The 17,131-nt window shown below is 56.8% G+C and overlaps 1 protein-coding gene across 3 annotated transcripts; it reads right to left on the reverse strand.

The window, feature by feature from the left end:
* Positions 1-373: 373 nt before the first annotated feature.
* Positions 374-10,157, reverse strand: GBGT1 (globoside alpha-1,3-N-acetylgalactosaminyltransferase 1 (FORS blood group)). 3 transcript variants are annotated; one of them, XM_058524403.1, is made up of 7 exons: positions 9,976-10,157; positions 8,791-8,971; positions 8,223-8,288; positions 3,738-3,788; positions 3,621-3,656; positions 2,872-3,006; positions 374-1,749 (listed from the first exon to the last, which is right to left on the reverse strand). In XM_058524403.1, exons 2-7 carry the CDS (start codon positions 8,859-8,861, stop codon positions 1,065-1,067), a joined length of 1,044 nt encoding a protein of 347 aa, XP_058380386.1. In that variant the 5' UTR covers positions 8,862-8,971; positions 9,976-10,157; the 3' UTR covers positions 374-1,064. The 3 variants fall into 3 exon arrangements, with proteins under 3 accessions (XP_058380386.1, XP_058380385.1, XP_058380387.1); XM_058524402.1 differs by having other exon boundaries at positions 8,791-9,675; XM_058524404.1 differs by lacking the exons at positions 3,738-3,788; positions 8,223-8,288; positions 8,791-8,971; positions 9,976-10,157 and having other exon boundaries at positions 2,872-3,132; positions 3,621-3,637.
* Between the last annotated feature and the right edge of the window lie 6,974 nt (positions 10,158-17,131).

Consider the following 17,131-nt stretch of genomic DNA (forward strand, 5'->3'; position numbering starts at 1 on the left):
GGGCCTGCACCATGCCCGCCAGTGTCTTCACAAGGCTGAGGCTGACCCTGGACACAGGGGGGCCGGCAGACATCTGTTAGGCGCTCAGGGACTCAGAGCCCACAGGGTATCCAGCTGATGGGCTCTGCTCCCCGGGACTCAGCTGGGCGCACGGCACGTCCAACAGCCCGCTTCCACGGCACCCAGTCTCCAGGAGAAGTGGAATGAAATCCTGTCTGTCACAGCAGCCAGCTTTAGCCCAGGTTTTCTGGAAAGCTGTCCCCTCTGTGTCCTACCGCCCCTCCATGAGTTGACTGTATTTGAAATCCAAGCTGCCTGTCTCCCCAATGGCTGGCAGCACAGACACTGGGAGATGCAGGGAGAAAACCCTGGCTAGGGCCTAGCACGTGCCACCTTTATTGGAAACCGCCCCAATCCTCTGACAAAGGAGGCGGCTAGTGCCCGGGAGCCTGGTCCTCCGTGGGGTGCAGGCTGGACTTGAAACCAGAGAGAGCCTAGAGCGGGTCCATTTCAAAGGCTCGCTCCAGGGTCCTGAGTGAGGCATTGGCTCCATGTGGCTGGGGGACGTCACAGCACCCGGGAGCCCCACAGCCGGGGAAAAGGGGGCCAGGATGCCTTTCATACCTAGATGTCAGAAGTGCAAGTTTAAGGACAAGAGGTGACAAAAGGGGCAGAGGTGGACTTTCAGGCACTGAGTAGGGCTGACTCCAGGGCCTGCCCCGAAGGCACATCTGCTGGGGAAAGCCTGCCATCTTCAACCTCCAGTCTCCCCTCCTGTCCTACCCTTCTTGGGCCACACTGCTGTGTGACCTCTGTTCTCCTGTGGGCACAGCCCTTTACAGTTTACAATGGCCTTTCCACATCTTTTTTCTGGGTGGATTCTCCTGGCAGACTGCGAGGTAGGCAGGACAGGGCTGGTCTCAGCTAAGGCTTGAGAAGTCAGGCACAGGTGCAAGGTGGCTCCACTGGGGCGAGCTGGGTGCTCCTCCAGGGCGAGCTGGGTGCTCCTCTGGGGCGAGCTGGGTGCAGAGCTGGCCCCGTCCATGGCAGCCCTGGCTCTGATGTCAGCTCTTCAGCCGGTTGGTGTCTTTGTCCAAAGTAGAAAAGCGGATCAGCTTCAGGATGGCTGGCTGGGGCTTCCTGTCGTCCCAGAGGTACTCTGGGGACAGCACTTTAGAGGGCTTGTGCGAGATGAAGCGGCGGTTCAGGTGGCTCTCCTCCTGCCAGGTTGCCATGATGCCGTTGGCCTTGTCTGCCAGGATGGCCATGTGGCAGCCCCTGGTAAACTCGTACACCCTGGCCACCCGCCCCCCAAAGACTGCCCCACCATAATAGAAGTCCCCCTCACCATCTGTCACGAAGGCGGTGGAAACATGCCTGCGCTCGTAGGGGAACTGCTGGCGGGGGACAGCATAGTAGCGTGGGTGAATGGCAGCCACCAGGTCTCCCAAGGTCTCAGGGCCCCACGGGTTCCGGAACACCATGTCCACATTGACGCAGAAGAGGTAGTCCACTTCCCGGTGCGCCCTCTCAGCAATGTGCTGGCTGATGGTCTCCATCCGGCGCGTGGAGATCTCCTCCCAGCAGGAGTGCCTCTGGATGGGGATGATGCTGAGGAGGCGGCCGGGGGCCAGCGGGACCCGGGGAATGGCTGTGGGATCGTCGGTGAAGATGTAATAGCATACCCGGTAACCATGCATGAAGAACCGCTCAGCCGACTCCAGGAAGTGCTTGACAAAGCGGGTGTACCTGGCAGCAATAACCCCGACATCCACCACAGCCCCAGCAGGGCCACCGCCTGCGTCCCCACGTGCTGGCACCATGTGGGGCACAGGGCCTGGGGTGGGCCAGGCTGGGGTCCCCCTCTCAGCTCCTCACCTCCAGCAGTCACTTAGGTCTGACCCTCAGGGTCCTCGTCTCAAATTCCCACAATCAAAGTACAAACCTCTTAAGACCGTCGTAAGAATGATACTTAACAATGCTTCTTACATTCACAAACCAAGCTAACTTTTATTGAGAACTTTCTGAGTGCCAGGCAGTGTTCTAAGGGATTCTCATCTCCTTTAGCCTCATAAACTTGCTGGAAGGCATTACTGTAATCCCCATTTTATAGGCAGAGACACTGAGGCTCAGAGAGAGAAAAGGAACCAAGAAGCAGCTAAGCGGCTCCATCAAAGGAAGGTGGGCTGTGTGGGTGCTGGGGGCACAGGGTGGGAGGAGACTATGTGCCCTACCCTCCACACCACAGCTGATTGGACCAGGGGGTCATCTGGCCCCAAGTGGGCCATCCATCATCTGGCTAGCACTTTACGCCTTGGGGCCCCATCATGGTCCCTCTCAGGAGTCCCGTGAAGGGACCCAGAGGGAAGCTGCCAGGTGGTGGCTCCTAAAGCAAAGGCCGGGTGGGCTACAGGAGGGTAGAGTAAAACGGGGCGGTCCAGGGAGTGGGCAGACAGAGTGGGTGGAGGAGAGAGGGTACCGAGGGTTAGGGCCACCTCTGCCTGGGTTTCTTGACCTGCTGGTGTCCTGACCATGGACCCCCATTTATGTGAGGTGGTCTGGGGTTCCATCCCTTCATACCCGCCTGGACTGTTCAGGGGGAGCAGAGAGGGGTGAGGGGAAAAGGGGCCTCCTGACAAAGGCTCCTGCTCTCCCCTCACCTGGGCTGCCTCCCCTCCCCTTCCATGCCAGGGCCAGACCCCCTTCCTCCAGGAAACCCCTCCCACCATCGCACTCTACTCTCTACCTCCCCACCCACACAGCACCCTGTTCAGGGCCTCCCTCGTTCCCAGGCAGGGTCCTGTCTCTCCCCAGACTGTAAGCTCCTGCGGCTCAGAGAGAACCCTCCCTGCCCCACCAGCCACGACTCACTTCCCCACGGCGAACGCTGTGAGCCCGATGGTCAGGTTCAGGGGCTGGTAGATGTGCCGCAGAAGCTCTGGGTTGAAGGTTCCCTCGGAGACGATGGGCGCCAGCCAGGGCGTCAGCGTCAGCAGCTCTGTGCGCCTGGCAGCAGGGGAGGCCATGCGGGCTGGGACCCTCCCCTTGTGAAAGCCTTGGTCTCATCCTGGCCCTGCCTCTCACGCTGTGTGACCCTGGGCAGCTCTGTCCTAGTCTCGGGGCCTCAGTATCCTCATGTGAAAAGTGGAGATATTAACAGCGCCCGACCACGCTGGGAGGACCAGGAGTCAGTGCACGTCAAGCGTCTAGAGAATCCCGGCAGTTCAGGTGCCTGCTAAGTGTCTAATGAATGGGGCTACCAGTGTTGTCATTACACTGGACTGAGCACCTACTACACAGGAGGTGCAATGCTGTGCATTTCACAAACACCATCTCACCTGGTCCTCCACCTCCTATGAGGTGGGTACTATTATTATCCATCTGTACAGAAAAAGCTCAGAGTAGTTGGGTAACCTGCCCAAGGTCACACAGCTAGTGACAGATCTGGACTGGAGCCCAGGTCCCTGACTCCCAGTCTGTCTTTCTACCATCCCAGACCTACCTGGACCCCAAGGCCACCTGACACCTCCACCACCCCAATTAATAAATCACAGCTCTGTCCCCGCCACCTACCACCCCAGGTCTCTCCATTCTGCACCCAGGCCCTGACCGACGCCTACCTCTGCTCCAGCAGCTTGGGCTGAGGGTACTGTGACCTGCAACCAAGAAGGGCCAGTGGTGAGGGGTGGCAGCCCCCACCCCCCAGGGCCACAAAGGGGAAATGACAGTCTGCTTACTGTGCCACGGGCTGGAACGGCTTCTCCCCCTTGTACTGCAGCTTCATGTTGCTGGTGGTGGAGGCGAGAAGGAGCCGTTAGTGCTGGGGCGGGGAGCAGAGACACTCAGCACTTGAAGGAGGAAGCTGAGACTAACAAAACACCCCCACGGAACAGGCACTCCCCCAGGTTCCATGCAGACTCCCTGGAACCTTCCCCACTGCTCTGCCCACTCTGCAGTGGCGGGGCTCCTACAGAAGCGGTCTGTCCAGGGGCACCGAGCAGCAGGGCGGTGATTCCAACGCCATGCTGTTTGTCTCCAAAGCTGAGGCTTTTTCAACCATGTTGCTCCGTAGGAGCCCGGCATTGGGTGGAAGGTTTGAGAAGCTGCCCAGGCCCGGTGAGCCCAGTTCGGCCGCCTTCTAGCCTGGGGACCGTGGGCGAGTTACTTAACCCGAGCCCACGGTGATGGCTGGTGTAGCGCCCAGGATTCAAACACCACTCAAGGCACTGCTGTGAAGGTATCTTGTAGACGTGATTAGCATCCAGACTAGCTAACTTTATGTGAAGATTATCCAGGATACTCTAGGTGGGACGACTGCAGTCAGATGAAAGGCCTTACAACCAGAACTGAGGTATCCCCGAAGAAGAAGAGATCCCTCTGGTGGGCAGACTGCAGCACCAGTTCCAGCCCAGGAGTTCCAGCCTGCATCTCCCGACAGCCTGCCCCGTGGATTTCAGACTGGCCCAGCCACCCCCAGAATCTCGTAAGCTGATTCCCTGCAATCTCTCTCTCTCCCTTCCTCCTTCCCTCCCCCCTACTGGTTCTTATTCTTTAGTGGGACCCTGGCTGATACATCCATTTTTTCTCATCTGTAAAATGGGTAATGACCCTTAACCTTTAGAGAATTAACAAGGTATGTGAGTCAGTGGTTCTCGGCCCATGCCCAGCACGGAGCAAATGCTGAGTAAGACCAGGCATCCTGGCCCCTTCTTGGCAGGCAGCCTGTGTGGTCAGCCTTCACTACCTTCAACCAAGGTCACCCCGGGTGGAGAAGGAAGAAGTGGGGCCCTGAGGAAGGAGGTTGCAGGTTGCACAGGGCCTCTGGCTCTGTCACCATCTATCTGGCAGAGAGACCTGAGGTCAGATATTTGACTCCTTGGGGCATTCCCTCACCCTTAAAATGGGGACAATAAAACCTTCTGCTTAGAGTTGTTCCCCAGGGGGTGGAAATGAGGCCCAGAGAAGGGAAAGTCCTGGGGCTGGCCCCATGGTGTAGCGGTCAAGTGCATACGCTCTGCTGCTGGCGACCCGTGCCCTGCTGTTCGGATCCCGGGGGTGCAGCGATGCACCGCTTGTCAGGCCATGCTGTGGCGGCGTCCCATATAAAGTGGAGGAAGATGGGCACAGATGTTAGCCTAGGGCCAGTCTTCCTCAGCAAAAAAAGAGGAGGATTGGCATTGGATGTTAACTCAGGGCTGATCTTCTTCACAAAAAAAAAAAAAAAAAGAAGGGAAAGGCCAGCCCCAGGCCCCCAGGGAGCAGAGTCCGAGCCATCTCCAGAAGAGGCCGAGGTCGGCTCTGTGAGGCTCAGGCCACCAGAGGACCCGGTGCCTGCCATTCACCGGGAACTTTCAATATGTCGTATACTATGGGACGGCTTCAACCTCCTTGAGGTTTTCCTACCTTTTTTAGTCTATGCCTTTTTTTTTTTTTGGTGGTAAAATATACCTAACAAAGATTTACCATTTTAACCATTTTTAAATGTACAGCATTAAGTACATTCACATTGTTGTGCAACCATCACCACCATCCATCTCCAGGACTTTTCATCTTCCCAAACTGAAGGTACTCACTCCCCATTCCCCCTCCCCCAGCACCTGGTAACCATTATTCTACTTCTGCCCGTACCAATTTGGCTATTCTAGAGACCTCATATAAGAGGAACCTATAGTATTTGTCCTTCTGTGATTAGTCTATACTCTTGAATTAACAACTTTTTAAAGTTAATCCATCAAATTGGCCTTCTGCCCTAGTTTCACATGAACAAGCACATTGCAGGTCCCTGTTCAGAAAGTGATGGGACTCTGAGAAGGAGGTCAGAAGTGAAGGAGAAAGGGCCCCAGGACGCTGGCACCAGCGAGCCCAGGGCTCCACACTTCCCTGGCAATTGGCCCCTCCCCTCTCCCTACAAGCCCAGACAAGCTCCAGCTACATCAAAGACTTAGACATAAGAATCCTGAACCCCAGGTGAGCCATAGCCAGAAAAAGGAACTGCTCATTTCCGAAGTTCTGAAGATGATAAAACAAAGTAAAAGTAAAGGAGAAATCCAAATGAAAAGAGGGGAAGTTGTGACCACTGAAAACAAACAAAAACCTCCAATTTCAATCTATTAAAAAAATAACTCAGTAGAACCAAGATAGACAAACTGGAAAGAAAAAAAAAAATGTAGCAAATATGCTCGGTCAAAGGTGATGACTGAGAAATGCAAAGAGGCCAAAGAGAGACGGTGGCGGAGCAGGCGCGTCACGGAAGAGGAAATTCAATTGAGGGGAAGGCGTGGGGGAAGTGAAGGCCTCGGTAGCAAAGAAATGAAATTTAAACCAAGGAGATAGCATCTCCCACCCCGGGAATCAGCAAGGTGGTGTGGTTCTTGTTTCTCATAAGACCCAGTCCTTCCAGCGCTGGCCCAGGTGTGATGCAGCTGCCGGGCAGGAGGGGTGAGTGTGTGGATGTGAGTGTGCGATGCGCCACGGTCCCTCTGGACAGCAAGCTGATGAGATGGATGAAGAACCTATCCATATCCTCTGGTCCAGGAAGGGAACATTCAAAAGAAAGGATCTTTAAGATGGAAAAAGCTTTATATCCAAAGCTGCTCATTACAAACTAATTTCCAACACTGAGAAATTGGAAACAATCTAAATGCTCCACCGTTCTTGGTGGGAAAGGGGAGGGGTTCAAGAATTATGACCCAACCCCTGAGTGGGGTAAAATAATGGTGACCACCAAGAGTGTGAACACACTGAAGCCAATTCTGGGAAAACAGGATACAAATCGCAAAAACATGATCACAGCTATTTCCAATAGCAAGCAACCTTTCTGCTTTTAGAACCAAGTAGGTGCACAGTCTGTTCAATTAGAAAATGCAGCCACCAACCAGCTGACAACGAACTCGGGAATCGGAGTATAACTCAGACCAGTGGGACCCAAGAGGGTTTTTTATTTTGTCTTTTGTTTTACAGCTTCCTAATTTCCTATATTCTGTGTTTATAATAATAAAACACGCCTCATTAATTAGCAGTCTATGATCCAGATTTTAAACTTTCTGTCGTTAGGGCCGTCAAGTCGATTCCAACTCCTACGTCCCTGTGGACAGCAGAGCGGAACACTGCTTGGTCTTTTTGTGCCATCCTCTCACCTTCTGGTGCTGTATCAGACAATGCTCTGCTGCTCTTCACACGGTTTGCTTGGCCAATGTTTTCAGAAGTGGGGGGCCAGGTCCTTCTTCCTAGTCTGTCTTATTCTGGAAGCTCTGCTGAAACCTGTCCACCATGGGTGACCCTGCTGGTATTTGAAGTACTGGTGGCATAGCTTTCAGCATCACAGCAACACGCAGCCACCACAGTATGACAAGCAACAGATGGGTGGTGTGGCTCCCTGGCTGGCAAACGAACCTGGGCCATGCGGTAAGAGCGCTAAATCTTTTTTTAATTTAATTAATTAATTTATTTATTCCCTCAAAGCCCCAGTAGATAGTTGTATGTCATAGCTGCACATTCTTCTAGTTGCTGTATGTGGGACGCGGCCTCAGCATGGCCAGAGAAGCGGTGCGTCGGTGCGCGCCTGGGATCCGAACCTGGGCCGCCAGCAGCGGAGCGCGCACACTTAACCGCTAAGTCATGGGGCCGGCCCAAGAGCGCCAAATCTTAACAACTAGACCCCCAGGGCTGGGAAACTTGCCTTTAGCTATTATGAAAAACAAAAGACCATGGGGCCACATGCCCCCTCGAGACTGTCCCAACCCATTTTTTCACTCTTAACCGTCAAAAAGTCAGATTTGTTATGTGGGGAAGACTAGTCGCATGTTCATTTGTTCTTTGAATCCACACAGAACACAAAATTGAGCAGAAAGGTCAAGTCCTAAAAACACTGTTATTGAGCACCTCCTATGGGCCAGGTGTTACCCCAGGTGTTACACTCCATGCTCCAGGTGGTCCGGGGAGGGCACCTCTACCATCCCATTTTACAGATGCAGCAAGTGAGGCTCGGAGCTATGCAACACGCTTAAGGTCAGACTGCAGAGGAAGGCACTGCAAGGACACCGAGGACTGAGGTGGGAAATTTACTCCACATTTGTGACAGCCCATAAATTACCCAAACACTTATCACACTGATCAGAATCACGAGCTTAGGACCTAAGAACCTGAAGTGACATTAAAAACCGCCCATCTCCCCCACTCCGGGCAGCCCACAGAGCCCCCAGTTCTCCCAGCCCCTTACTTACAAGATCTCTGGGCAGGGGAGATAATAGGGGATGTAGGAGACCGGCAGCCAGTTCTCGACACACACCCTGGGAAGGAAAAAACACCTGTTGATTCGACTCTGCCCAGAGGATGAAAACCCACATGCTGCACATGAGTGGGAGTGAAGGCCCCCAACAGTGCAGCAGGGGGGCCCCCATCATTCCTTGCAGGACAAAGCCTCCTGGCCTTCGGGCACGCAGCCATTCCCTCCTGGGGCAGGAATGTTCTTGACCCAGGCCCTGCACACAAGCAGGTGACAGGGAGGGGCATCCCCGGGGGCTTCGCAGAAGGAACACGCAGGGTGAATTCTGGAGCACGAACAGGAGTTCCTCACCAACACAGCTAGAAAAATGGCTGAGGCAGAGGAAAGAGCAAGTGCAGAGGCCAGTACAAGGCAAAATTCCGAAGCCAAAACAAGTTTGGTCTACTGAGGTGGGGCTGGGGGACAGGTGTGCCAGGAGAGGTGGGTGGGACCAGGTTTGGGGGTTGAGATGCTGAGAGAGGGAGGAGTCTGGGGTGAGGAGGGAGGGCCCCATGGGGCATGCTCACCACAGAGCGCAGAGGGCAGTGCCCACCAGCAGGCAGAACCCCAGACCCACGGCCAGTCTGTGGCAGCGCATCGCTGGGTGCAGCACCTGAGGCTGGACACCCGCTGAGACTGGGTGTGTCTTGGCGAATCAGCCCTCCTCTCTCAGGGCTCTGAGCCTGTTGTCTCCCGGCTGGGGAACACCTGCAAAGGAATTCTCCTTATCCAGGGCACAGTGGCCCCATCCTTGCTGCCCTGCCCTCCCCTGGGTGGCCCCACCAGGGGAATGTGGATCCCTGATGTCTCCTCCTCTTGCTGGACCCCAAGCCCAGCTCTGGGAGGTGGACCCGGGGACAGTGGCTCAGTGCCCAGCGGAAGCCTGTAGCTGTGCCTTGGGAGAGGCACTCGGGCCCGGCCGACTGGCCTCCAGCCTTGGCCCTCAGATCTCCCTCCCAACCACATCTCTGGGCACTGAGCAGAGGGAGGCCCGCATATAGGGACTGGGGCAGCAGCAGCACGAAGGCGGGGCTTGGAAAAGGATTCCCAGGGTCAACAGCGAGGACACCAAAAATCAAGCCTAGAGCCTGCTTGATGTGGTCCCAGCAGAGACCCACCCACCCTGGGCGGGGGCTGCGCAGAGAAGGGCGGCCGTGATTCCCCTGGGGGGAGGGGTGGCAGCAGTGCATTCCTCTGGGGGCCCGTGGGAAGACGCTTCAGCTCTCATTGTCTCGGTAACCTTGGGCAAGTCACTCTCCTCCCCCCCTCCACCACAGATTCAGCGTCCCCCTCGGCTAAGGGGGCTTGGGTCGGGGGCACAATACGCAGCGCCCCTGAGGATGATGTGCGGGAAGGGCTGTAAAGCGCTGGGCCAGGTCAGGGTCACAGTGTTCCCGGGACCCCTGGCAGTCCTGCGGGGGTCAGCCCGACGTCAGAGAAAGATCCCAGGGCCAGGGATTTGGGGCTTTGGCCCCTGCTCACCCGGTGGCCTCCGGCAAGCCCGCTCCCTCTCCCTCCCTCTGCGGGCCTCAGTTTCCCCACTCGGGCCACGGGGTCCTGCCAAGCCCCCGTCACGACCGCCGGCTCCGCTAGACCCTGCCTCCCGCGGGGCCCTGGCCACCTGGGCCGCTCCGCCAACGCAGAACCAGGCCCGAGCCCCGTCAGCCCGAGCCCGGGGTCTGCACCCACGAGCCTCGGGCAGAGACGCGCACCTGGACGTCCGCCCGCCAGTGCCGGCTCCGTGGTCTGGGCGCTCCTCCTCCGCCCTGGGTTACGCGGTGGCCTCCGGCAGCTCGCGAAGCCGAGCACACAGTCTCCCGGCTGGGGGAGGGTCAAACAGGGCCGCGAAAAGGAAATGGAGCAGCGCGCCCCGCCCACGGCCGCCGCCCCTCTTATCCGCCCGCTCGCCCCGCCCACGACCGCAGCCCCTCCCACCCGCCCGCTCGCCCCGCCCACGACCGCAGCCCCTCCTACCGCCCGCTCGCCCCGCCCACGACCGCAGCCCCTCCTACCGCCCGCTCGCCCCGCCCACGGCCGCAGCTCTTCCTACTCGCCGGCTCGGACACCCGTGCCCCGCCCCCCCCCCACCCCGTCCCCGGGGTCCCAGAGCGCGGGGAGTCTCCTTGGTTCTGTCCACCACCACTCGCCATCTGGGCGACGACCTCGGACGCAGGGGGCCCAGTTCGGGGGCCGGAAGCCCGAGTCCGGGAACTCAGGGCGGGGGTGCGGGCCTGAGAAATCAGAAAAACGATTTTGGGGAAAAACTAATGTTTTTAGAAGGGCATGGAAGCAATCACAGGAAGGAAAGACCAGCTGGACATTGCACTTTCCGTGTTAGGATCATTCATCCTTTGCTCAGGGCCTCTGAGCCTGGCACAAGTGGCTCCTGAAATCTCCGGGAGCCTCTGTTTCTTCCCCTGTAAAATGAGGTTGGCCATAGTTTCCTCCCACGGCCTGTCCGTGGCATTGACCCTTGTTCACCCCAGGGACTCCGGGAGCCCCAAAGGGACCCTCTTACATTTCACCAAGGGTAGGCCAAGCACAGGAGGTGGAGGGCCTCAGAGGCCTAGGCATCTGCTTAGGCCCGGTGAGGGAGGGCATACAGAGGGACCAAAAGGAAGAGCTCTAATGGTAAATAAGGAAGTTGTAACAAGAGAGGGCAGGGGAAGTGTTGGGGGGAATGGATGGACACACCACGACAACTACCGTGACTGGACCAGATACAGAGAAACAGCACGGAAGACAAAACAACAACGGAGGCTCAGAGAGGTCATGGGTTCACTCAGGGTCGCAATGATGCAGCTTGAAGTTGCAAACTCAGATCTGCCTGGTGCCTGGGCACGGGCTCCCAGGTGCTCCGGGGGTGTCGTTGCCTGTGTTGTTGGGGTTTTGCTCGAGGACCACAAGTTCCTGTGAGGCAGGGCCTGTTTCACCGGAGTCTGCGGGTGCCTGGCGCAGGCCCAGGAGCTGGTGAGTGCCGGCTGAAAGGTCATGCTTCGGGTTTTAGCTGCAAACACTGGTTACCTGGGGCCTGATCTGGGACTGACTAGTTTGTTTTCCTTACTCAGTTTAAGTTTGCAAAGTTCCCTGGTGTACCTTCTAGACACTGCTGCCTCCCCGGTGATAAAGAAGTGAGCAATACGGGGCAGACCCAGGACTCTGCTGACTGGCTACAGCCCTGTCTTGGCCCAGCCAGCATTCTCTGTCTCCCCCCTCTCCCCAGCCCCAGGAGAGGACAAATTTGGCCTAAGTACAGCCTCAGGGCTGGCCCTGGAGGAGCGGTGAAAAGGTGAAGGAAGACCAAAGGGACCTCCAGGACTTAAAAACATAACATCCAAAAACTGGGAGGGAAAGGCGGCTGGGAGAAAGCGGGCTGTGCATCTGGACATCTTTCTAATTGGAAAGCGTAGGTGGACTGAACTGGAAACTTAGGCAGGGGCCTCAAGTATTCATGGGAACCAGCAGGAGAATCCGAGAGAACAAAACCAACCAAAGCACAGGAGCAGAGGGAGCGGCGGGAGAAATATGTGCCAGCTTACAGTCCCCCCCCCATATATATATGTAAACTTTTATGAATTTTTATTAAATATTACTTAAACATCTTTTGAGGAGAAGGAGGACCACGGAGGCTGCACTCCCACTTACTGGCTGTAAGAGATGCTGCCCTACCTGTTCAGCTGGGAGCTCCCAGGGCAGGAATGGTGTCTGGGGTTCACCACAGTTTTCCAGGTGCCTGCACACTGGCACATGCTGAATGCATGAATGAATGCATGAACAAATGAATGAACCCAAGACTTCTTTATGTCCTGGGTTTCTCATCTGTAAAATAACAGCACCTTACACTGATTCATTCATCTATTCATTCAGTAAACACTTAGGAGCCTACTACGTGCCTGGCATGGATCTGGAGGGTTGGGACACAGCACTGAGGGTCAGATGAGGAATGTGGGTCACAGGCATGTGTCCCGGCTCATTTGGGAGCAGCTGCCGGGATCAGCAGGTCACGCACGTGTCCTTGTCCAGGAGCTCAGGACCGACCGGGCGAGGCCTGTGGTGGAGGGGATGTACCCACGTTACCCTCATCCCCATGTGGCCATTCCCCTCAGCGGTCCTCAGATTTCCCATCTGTAAAATGCATGTGTGAGGAAATCCATCCCCGGCTCCTCAGTGGTCTTGATCCTCTGAGGAGACAAGGAAGAACTCCCCACGGTCTGTCTCCCCGCTAGTTACCCCAGGGGGTGGGGCACTGGGTTTGAATTCACTGAGGGGACTGAGCAATATCCTCCCAGGGGAATGGCTAGGGTCCCCCTTCTGGTTGGTAGCCAAGCTGAGCAGGGAGCCCTGACCTCCAAACCCAGTCCTTGGGCTCCCCACCACCCACAGACCCTCCACAATTGGCCCCCTGCTGTGACCTACCTCTGGGATCCTGCAGGATGCCCGGAGTATTTCCCAGGAAGAAGGGGCTTCATGGTAGAATCAGTCTGAGAACCTTGGGATGACCCTCCAAGGGGAGTGACGAGACTCTGTGGAGGCGGGGTGGGGGCTCGGCAGGGTGGAGGCAGGGCCTCCCGTCCAGGGTGTGGACCTCCCCTTCCTTCCTTGGGGAAGAAACTTCTGTCTGGAGCAAGGGCCAGCGTTCTCCTGGGTGCCCAGCAGACGTCTCCGAAAAGCTCAGTTTAGACCCAGAAATTGATCTTGACCCTCCTAGGCCTTGGTACCTGGGGTGGGCAGCAACAAGAGACAGGTCCTTGAGGACAGACCCTAAGTCTCAGCCCACCTGCCCAGCATTCTGCTCTTAATTTTCTGGGTGACCTTAGACAAAATCTCAGTTTTCCCGCTATGAAAAGAGGTGATGGAGTCCTCAGTGCTTGTCAAGCTGTGCCTCTCGGAGTCCTTGGTCGGGGGGGGTGGTGTCCCTGGGGTGTGTATAGGGGGTGGGGAGTCCAGGCCTCGTCCCAGCTTCACCCTGAGTAGCTCTGTCCTGTGTTTGAGACGCTGGGCTTCTGCATCAGGTACCATCGGAACAACATGTAACTGCCAAGAAAAAGTGAGATTTAAAAACACCAGGCCTGGGGTGAGCTCTGCTCCAGCCCTGCCCCTCTGGGACCCTGCATCTCTGTTCCTTGTCGACCTGGCTGTTCAGGAGGACAAGTAGGTTCACAGTCCTGATGCCGGACCCACCAGAACCCAGCCCAATCCAGGAGTCATTCTTTTATCAAAGCTCCGTCATCCTGCACTAGCCAAGGCCTGGCCTGGCTGCAGGCAGAACCCACTGCACCCCTGTCCCTGGCACCTGTGTGGTCATGGGGAGCAAATCTGCCAAGCTCTTACTGCGGTCAGCATGCTCTGACCTCCGGAGCAGATCTGGGGAGAGGAGGGGGCCCCACAGGCCAGGACCTGAGCCCCTAGCACCTGGGAGAGGAGCTTCCTGGCTCCTCTCAGACCACAGACCCAGACCACAAATGTGAGAATGCCCTGAGAAGGCGTGTTCAGCAGCCTCACCCCAGGGTGTGGAGAAGGGCCAGTGCTTTGGAAACGGCTGAAAAGGATGAAGGTGCAGCCTCCCTCATCATTACAAAAATGAAGATAATTAATTAGATGTCATCTCCCACCTACTAAACCCACAACAATTTCCCCCAAAACCCCTGAACCTTGAAACCCTTGGGGTGGTTAAGGGGGATACACCCCTCCCTCCCTAGCAAGGGGAGAGGGATCTAGACTCTCCTCCTGGGGTGAGACTTGGCAATAAGAGCCCAGATGCCCTCCCCTTTGATTCAGTTTGCCTACCTCTGGAAACTGGAGGAAACGGCTAGAGACAGGTACAAATTGCTCATGCACGCAGATGGTCACCTCTGCCTGTCTCTCAGAGCCCTGAAGGGGACACCCCCAGGGTCTGGCAGGGGGATCTGCTGTGCCTTGCAGTGGGAACACTCAGACAGAGGTTCCTACCCTGCCGTCACCACCTGTTAGTGGGCCATGAATGGAGTTAGTGGGATAGGCTGGGATTTTTAAATAAGATAGAAAACATTAGGGGCCAACCCTCCCAGGAAGAGCCAGTGTTTTATGGACTGAGTGTGTGTGTGTGCGCGCGTGGACACTGTCAGATGTGAAGTGTGTTCCAGACAGAGGACAGGCCAGAAGAAAGCTCAAGAGACAAGCTAGGGAACAGGCCAGGGTGTGTCTGGTGTGTGTGGGGGAGGGGACTAGGGTATTCCAGGGGCTGGGCCTCTGACATCCCTGCTCAGGGCTCCATGTCCCCATGGGAGGCTGAGTCAGCCAAAGCGGGGGTGGTGCAGGGGGAGGGAGAGCCTTGTGCCTTTGGACCAGAGGGACCGGGCTTTAACCGGGCACTGCTACTTACAGGCCAGGAGGGATCTTGGCATTCAATTTCCCACTTAGAGCAAAGGGGGAACCACAGTCCCCACCTCAGAGGCTCCTGTACAGACGAATCGAGGTCTGTCCTCCAGCTCCTGGCGCACAGTAACGCAGCTGGAGGGTGACAGCACCCTCGTCCGCGGGGCCAGACAAGGTAAAGGACAACCAGAACAGGTAAAGGACTGAGACAGAAAGCAGATTAGGGGTTGCCAGGGCCTAGGGGTGGAAGGAATGGGGAGGGAGTGTTTTGGTACAGGGCTTCCTTTGGGGAATGAAATATTCCGCAGCTAGACAGTGGTGGTGGTTGCACAGCATTGTGAATGTATTTAATGCTCATGAATTGTTCAATTTAACAAGATGAAATGCTTAAATTTTATGATATTTAAATTTTGAATCATAAAGTATAAAAGACAATAAGAAAGTAAAAGGAAAAAATAAAATTAAAAGACCCCAAACAGAAACAATAACAGAGGAAGGGAAGGAAGGTTCTGGTGGGGGAGCAGGTTGAAGGTGTGGCTCAGGAGCTGGCGCTGAGGGCAATTCCAGAGCTGGCTCTCCCTGCAGGGTGGCGGGTCCTGAGCTGGCTCAGGGTCTCCTGCAGGGGCGGGGGCAGGTACAGGTGATGGCTCTCCCTGCAGGGTGGCGGGTCCTGAGCTGGCTCAGGGTCTCCTGCAGGGGCAGGGGCAGGTACAGGTGATGGCTCTCCCTGCAGGGTGGCGGGTCCTGAGCTGGTCCTGAGATTCCTTCCGAGGCTGCTCCAGCTGCGGGCCGCGGCTCCAGCACTGCTGGTGGAACTGATATTGGTGTTGACTGCAGCTCTGGAGCAGCTGCTGGAGGTGGTACGAGAGCTGGATGTGGACATTCCTCAGGCTCTGGAGCTGCCTGTACTTCTGCACTGGCTTCTGCACCTGTACCTGGCTCCTTAGATCTACAGGGGCTGGAGCTGGAGCCAGTGCTAAGTCCTGAGATGGTGCTGGAGCTACAGGAGGAGAAAAGATCCCCCCATGCCTGCTCTCCATGTGTCTGCCGAAAGACAGAACACTTCCCAGAGCCTTCAGAGAAGCCCCAGCCCAGGAGCCCACGAGAGGGCATCTTTCCTGACTGCAGTCCACCGGATGGGTGGTCTGAGGCCAGTCTTTGCTCCTGGCCCAACACCAGCCTCTGGGGGCTCCTCCCTGTGTGTCCAGCACCGCCCCTCCCCATGTGCTCATGTGCGCTCACCTCCGGCTTTCTCACTCTTGGGCTCTGCCTCAGTGGGCTCCAGGTCCTCCAGCAGGGTCAGAGGGCACGGTACTCCAAGTCAGAGCCAGGCACATTCAGCAGCATATGCCATTGGCTGATTTAGGCCAGCAAAGTCTGAGGTTGATAGCAGTCTTCTGGGTACTGGTCCAGCCAGGCGCCCAGGATGGAGGAGAAGGCAGTGGAGGTAGGTGGGTGGCCAGCAGAGTCAGATGCCTCTCCTTCTACACGGCCCTCCCAAGGAACCCCTGTGGGGGCTGGGCTCCTGGGCCCGCCCCTGCTCATCCAGAGGTTAGTCCACCCCAGCCCACCCTGACTTGGTACAGGCAGGGGGAGGGCTGGGCAGCAGGCAAGGGCTGCAAAGAGTCTCCTCCATCAATGTTGGGACCACCTCTCCCTTCCTCGGGGAAACCTGACACCCTCCTGTGTGTCCCCCGCCCCTCCCCACGGGAATGTCAGCTCCACGAGGACAGGGAGGGCTGTGCCTGCTCTGTTCATCGCACTGGCGGGCTTGCAGTAGGTGCTGCATGAATATGTGAGGGAGGAGGGAACAGGCAGAGGGTGTCCTCCCGCCCAGCCTTCATGGCCCTCGTGGCACCTCAGCCTGCAGCTCATGCACTATCGTGCTGTCTTATTCTCTGCAAGGCACGTGTGGGTCTGTCTTCCCACTGACACTATCTTGGGAATGGGGACACAGCCGGCCCAGCCCCACGTGCAGCTGGGCTTGGAGCCCTGAGGTGGGAGGCTAATGCGTGAACAGGTCCCTCCCCACACCTCCTTCTGGGGCCCTCAAATCAGGGAGGGGGCGAGCAGGGCTGGGAGGGGCTGGGGTGGGGGTGGATTCTCTCAAGGGCTGGCTCTGAGCCCCCAGCCTCCTCTCTGCTCCCTGAGGGGCCTGGGACCCCATCTGCAGCTGACTCCTTTCTTCCTGCAGGAGAGGCCCCCAGACCTTAGCCTGCTAGCAGCAATCACAAGATGTGTGGGAGCCAGGGGACTGCCCTGCCCCCCCAGCCACAGACCCCATATGTCCCCCACCTTGGAGACAGGAGCCTTCCTTCTTGACTCAAAGCCCAGGCATTTCCTAGTTGGTCCTGGGGTCTGTCATCGTCATCACTATCAGAGTGGATGAATCCATATCTAGAGGAGGCCAGGAGGGTGTCGCATGGAATGTCCTGTGTCCACTACCTGCTCTGGAGTCTAGTGGGCCTGGCTGACTCCCCGACTACACTGGAGCTCAGGAGGACAGGGATTTTT

This window comes from Diceros bicornis, chromosome 28 (genome assembly GCF_020826845.1).
Source record: "Diceros bicornis minor isolate mBicDic1 chromosome 28, mDicBic1.mat.cur, whole genome shotgun sequence".
NCBI classification, from domain to species: Eukaryota; Metazoa; Chordata; class Mammalia; order Perissodactyla; family Rhinocerotidae; genus Diceros; species Diceros bicornis.